General features: G+C 40.9%; 1 protein-coding gene across 1 annotated transcript in view; it reads right to left on the reverse strand.

Moving 5' to 3' along the window:
• Positions 1–3,255, reverse strand: part of GABRA3 (gamma-aminobutyric acid type A receptor subunit alpha3) — a 165,447-nt gene extending 162,192 nt beyond the window's left edge. The window contains exon 1 of the mRNA XM_004390044.2: positions 3,097–3,255. Coding sequence (XP_004390101.1) covers positions 3,097–3,236 — 140 coding nt within the window. The 5' untranslated portion in view covers positions 3,237–3,255. The remainder of the gene's footprint in view (positions 1–3,096) is intronic.
• Positions 3,256–6,130: the final 2,875 nt, after the last annotated feature.

The following is a 6,130-nucleotide window of genomic DNA, read 5'->3' on the forward strand; positions in this document are numbered from 1 at the left end:
TGACTGTTTAATGAGAAACTATTTGTTCTGTAAACCTTTACCTGAAGTACAATAAAATAAATAAATAAAATAAATAAATAAAGGAATCAAACGACATATTGAATCAGGCCAATCTGCTACAAAAAACCTCTTTAAAGTATTGAAAAGCAAAGGTATCACTTTGAGGACTAAGGTGCGTCTGACCCAAGCCATGGTATTTTCAATTGCCTCGTATGCATGCAAAAGCTGGACAATGAATAAGGAAGACCGAAGAATTACAGCGTTGGTAGAGAATTTTGAATATACCACGGACTGCCAGAAGAACAAACAAATCTGTCTTGGAAGAAGTACAGCCAGAATGCTCCTTAGAGGCAAGGATGGTGAGGCTACGTCTCACATACTTTGGACATGTTATCCGGAGGGATCAGTCCCTGGAGAAGGACATCATGCTTGGTAAAGTAGAGGGTCAGCGAAAAAGAAAAAGAGGAAGACCCTCAACCGATGGATTGATAGGGTGGCTGCAACAATGGGCTCAAACACAGCAACGATTGTGAGGACGGTGCAGGACTGGGCAGTGTTTCCTTCTGTTGTACACAGGGTTGCTATGAGTAGGAATTGACACAATGGCACCTAACAACAACACCATGACCCAATGAAGTAAGATGCATGAGGAGTTAATAGAGCATAATCGGTTTGGTTTTCAGATTGAAGGAAAGAAAAGGGCCTCATGTGCCAAGATTCTAAGGATATATAAGTCCAGTTCTATAGCCCTTAGTCTCAGAGATTACTGTGAAAATGCTGATATAAGATGAAAAGACTTGGAGTACATTAAGATAATCAACTTTGCAGAAATAATTAGGAGCAAGTCCTACTTCAAGGCGCATGTTTCCAAGAATATAGAACAATAGCCAAACAGAAAAAGAAAAAAGGCACTACCAAAGAATAAAACACCCTATGAAATGCTGAAATATTTCAAGGCTAAGGGGTCTTTTCTAGAAATGATATTTACTGGATGAGTTTTTAAAATCTAAAAGAAGTTCAACATAGATGGAGAATATAGAGTCTGTGGCAAAAAAAACAAGACTAACAACGTAGGTATAGGCTGGGTCACAAATGGGCCTTATAAATCACGTTAAGGGTTTTGGACCGCATTCTAGAGACAATAGGATGTCATTAAAGGGAACAGAGTAGGTATGACTCAACATGCATTATAGAAGAAACACTCTGACTACAGAATGGAGATTAGTTTGCATGGGAACAAGACGTTAGAAAGTAAGACCAATTAGAGTCTCTTGCAGTAGCCCAAGTGGGAAACAATGATGAATTAAATTAGGGTGACAGCAGGAAAGTTGGAAAAAGTAGATGAGTTCAAGGGATATGTGGGAGGTAAAATGACAGAACTTGGTAATTGATTCAACGTGGAAAGTGAAGGGTAGAAAATTGCCAAGAATGATTCCAAGTTTCTGGCTTGAACGACCAGGTGCATGGTGATACATTTCACTAAAACAGGGGAAAATGAAACAGGAGCAGGTTTTGTTTGTTTTTTTAGGGTGAAGGAGGGAAATGGAGATGATGAGACTACAGTAGTTTTGTACTTGCCTGCTTTAAGGAGTTTGTGGAAGAGCCAAATGGACATGTCCAGTAGGTAGTTGGATAAAGAGGTCTGACGCAAGTTAAGAATGGAGATTGAAAGGACAGTCACTGGCAAATATAACAATGTCATGTGAATGGCTGAAATCACTTAGGGAAGGTCTGTATGTTAGGAAGAGCACCTCGAACAGAATGAAAGAAAAGCACCAACACCTGAGGGATGAACACAGGAAGAGAAGATTACAAAAGAAATTATAAAAGATGTTTAGCATTACAAAAGAGATTGCAAAGATTTTTATATCACGAATCAAATCAAAATATTGTGGAAAATATTGTAGAAAGCACAGCTGTAAAAGTATGATGAAAACAAGGTATAGTATTTACTGTTGGTGCCATGGCCAGATCCCCTTCATTGGGCCAGTGCACTCATCCCACAGTCACCACAGGTTAAAGGGAGCCACCTCATCCTAAAATGCCTGGGAGGGTATGCCTTCCTCCAGGGGGTCCACAGGCAACGACTGATTGAAATGAGCATACCGAAGCCCAGGCCCCCTGCCTCAAGGTGGGACAAATCTGTGGTGCCATTCATGTTCCATATCTACCTGTGGGGTTAAATTGAGGCCAGACTTCAAATGAAATCACACCTTTGCTTTACTTCCTCCCCTTCCCTACCTTGATTCCTTACTTCCTTATAGGTTTCTCCTGAGAGCACTTCCTCACTAAATCATTTGCTCAAGAATCCTCATCCCAGGCTCTGCTTCTAGAGAACTTAGTCTAAGACATCAGGAAATTGTGGTGTGTTTGAAATCAAAGGAAGAATTATTCTTGAACTATATATTTATATTTTATGCATGTTTCTATATGCATGCTTTATTTTATAATAAAAAAATGTTAAGGAGGGAGGGAGGAGTCAACCATTTTGAATGCTGCTACACGTTACTAAAGATATTGAGTAATATAAGGACAGATAAGGGCTCATTTTAGCAACAGAGCCAACACTGGTGATCCTGGTTATAGAAGTTGCCTTAGAGTCATGGAGTAGGAAGTCAGACAGCTGCGGGTGGAGAAATGAGTGGGAGGTGAGGAAGTAGAGACAATAACGTAGAGCACCCCTTTAGGAAGTATGGCTGCGAAGGGGAGGAAAGACAAAAGCACTATTTGGAGGGAAGACTTTTTTTTATTATTCAAGATGAGAGGTTCTTGATCACATTTATATGCTGATGGGCCAGATCCAATAACAAAGGGACAGGTTGAAAATATAAGAGAGAAGAGTCACAATTAAGAGCAAAAGTCTAGACAGAACTGCTTTTAAGATGTTACAGAGGGAATTCAAGTCAGCTAGGGAGTTTGAGATCTCCTTTCACATGGAGAGTCTGAGTTGATTATGCTTTTCCCAATACAATGTAATGTCTAAGTATCAGGGACCAGAGTACTTGGGTTCATCTGGGGGAAAAAAAATCAGAGGTTTTGGACCGAGGCAAACATTTATCATAGTCTTTTTTCTTTTCAAGGGTTAATGGTTCTTACCCGCCAATATCCTGCTTCACAAAGTCCCCAGGTTCTTGTCGTCTTGATTCACCTTGACCAGTTGCTTCTGGGAAACTACTGATCAGGAAAAGAAGCCCAAGGCTGCTCATGTAGAAGTTACTCATTTGTGTGAGTATCATCTTCTTAGGCACCAACCTGTGAGAGCCACAGTTCAGGGAAAGAGGAAAGGGAAAGGTGTAGAAGACAAAGGGGTAGAGGAGCAAGAGATAAAAAAAAAAAAGATTTTATTCAACTCTATTAAATCCTATTCACTCCTCTAACAGTCAGTTACTCCATGCTTAATGTGACAGTCCTCTTTCTCCAACTAACCAATGCCACCAAAATTCACACCCAATATACTGTTCTCCTGAATATACCAGAGCCCATCCAAGAAAGGATGCATAGGGTAATGTAAAGGGCACTACATCAGTAGTCAGGAGTCCTAGGTTCTAATTTCAGCTCTTTCCCTGTCTCCCTATGTGACTAGGCGAGCCTCAGTACTTTCCTCAGCCTCAGTTACCTCTTATCATAATCCAAAAGCTTAAAATAACCTATCATGCCTTCATTTTATGTGCTTCCAACTCCCTGTTTGATCTTTAGTATCACAAAGGCCTTTGCCACAGGTAACTGTAACATGTAGAAAATCCAAGGCTATTAATACCTGGAGTCTCATTATAGTATTTTTGGGATTGATTCTCATCTTGACAGAGTTAAGCAATTTTCCAAAAGATCAAAGGGCCTGGAGTAGATAGACTGTTTCCTTTGCATCAGGCTGAGAAAATGTTGCATGATGAGACACCATGGCTCTTGAGCAGGAATACAGTATTTCTCCATACAGAGATACGTGTGGGAAAGCCAGCTTCTTTAGGTAGGAGCCACATCATAAAGAAGAAATCCAAGAATAGCCTCCTGCCACAGAAATCCTTAAGACGTCAGCAAATAATACTGATGATAGAATTATGAGATTTGGACTTGTCTATATATAGAGCTGTTCTCATGAACTCTGGTCCAGTGGAGGTTTACCCAGGACATGGGGTTAAGAAAACAGCCAATAAAGTGGTCCATGCATACTAATTCTAAACCTCTGGCTTCTCTGACTCTCAGACACTGACCACCTGAAGGGCACCTAACTCTGACCCAACATCATGCTCGTTTTCAGTAATCTCAGTGGTTTAACTTGAAAAGGGCAGAATTTCATTCTCACTAGGATAGCTGCTTACTCTGGATATGGCCTTATCTTCCCTGCACACAATGCTTCTGTCAAAACTACCATCTGTGGACTTACAGAATGCCTTATCCACAGCCATGATATCCCACACAACTTGGTTGGGCCATGATTCTCAGTGGTTTGGCAGTTATGATGCCGTTTGGCAGTTGTATAATGATGTAATCACCGCCATGATGAGATCTGATATAATGTGATCACCTCTATGATGGGATCTGCTGTGAGTAGCCAATCAGTTGCAAGGGATTTTCCTTGGGGGTGTGGCCTGCTTCCAATATAGGTGGACTTTCTGGCAAAGCTTGTGGGCTTTCGCTTGCTCTGGATCCTGCAGCTGGCTCTAGTTCATCTGACTCGAGCTAGCAGCTTACTGCTGTCTTGTCTGCCAGTCTTGGGATTCATCAGTCTCTGCAGCCTGTAAGCCAGGACAAGCCTCCAGCCCAGGACTTCAGATTTTCCAGCCTCTACAACAGCGTGAGCCATTTCCTTGATATAAATCTCTCTATATATGTATTTCTACGCTTTACTGGTTTTCTTCTCTAGTGAACCCAGCCTAAGACAGGGGTGTTATGAGAACTAAATAATAGAATGCATTTACAGAATTAAGCACTGTTCTTGACATACAGTCATCCTTGATCACTGTAAGCTACAGGTCAGTTCCCATGGTCATACCTTAAACCTTGTCATTACAAGTCCATGATCTCAAATCACTCTCTAGCCACATCTTTCCCGCCCTTTTCATGAAGTACTTTCATGCTGTTAATTCTTCCACTCCCCTGGGATCTCCAATCCATTGATGCTAACACCTTTGAATCATCCATCATCACCTCATACTCTCACCTCCTTCCTTATCCTGCCTGGATTACATACATAGTCCATAATTAAAATCATTACAGTTCTTCTCTGGCATGTACCCTCAACAGACCCGCCTCTCTCTTGCTCTGTTGTATCTGCCTGGAAAAACCTATACCCTGGTTAATTCCAACTCTTTGCCTGCAGATGAGCAGCTGAATGTAGCTGCAGAAAAATGCATAATTATGCCTGACTGGTCACTCTTTAAATTTTCTTCAACAAACTTCAAATGGTTCATGATTCTTTTATATTTGCCAAATCAATTCACTCTCCCACTCTCTGAAACAACTATTTCTTACTTTATTTTCTCTCCTTAAACCTCCAATAACTCTTCTCCCAGACTCAGCAGATAGCTTTGTTTATCTTACCAAGGAAATAAAAGAAATCAGAAGACAATGCCCTCATCTTTCTACCACAAATTATACCAACCTACCTGAATCTCAGCCATATGCTCTGCCTTTCCCTTGGTTACCAGTGGTGTTCGTGCTCCTATCAAATACTACTCCTCCCACATGTGCCCTGGGTCCCATCTCTTGTCTCCTGCTCAAGAATTTTACTTCAGTGATTGTCTTCTCTCTCCCACACTTGTCAGTTTTTCCCTCTCTACTGGCTCAGTCCCTGCAGCACAAAAATAATGTAATATCATCCATCATTAAACAAAAAATCCTTTGACCTGACATCCCCCTCAAACTCTTTCTCAATTTCTCTGCTTTCCTTTATGGTAACTCATTTCAATAATATTCTATATCACTACCTCAACTTCCTATCCTCGAGTTCTTTCATATCACCCACACCAATCAGGCATTTTCCTCTAACAACTCCATTGAAAGCACTATTATTAATTCATTCAAAACTTGTGGGGCACATCTATGTACCAGGCACTGTTCTAGATGCTGGGAACACAGCAGTGAACAAAACAGCCAAAAAGAGAATCAATGAAGAAAGAGAGGAACACTAGAC

This window comes from Trichechus manatus, unplaced genomic scaffold, assembly GCF_000243295.1.
Source record: "Trichechus manatus latirostris isolate Lorelei unplaced genomic scaffold, TriManLat1.0 scaffold00279, whole genome shotgun sequence".
Lineage (NCBI taxonomy): Eukaryota > Metazoa > Chordata > Mammalia > Sirenia > Trichechidae > Trichechus > Trichechus manatus.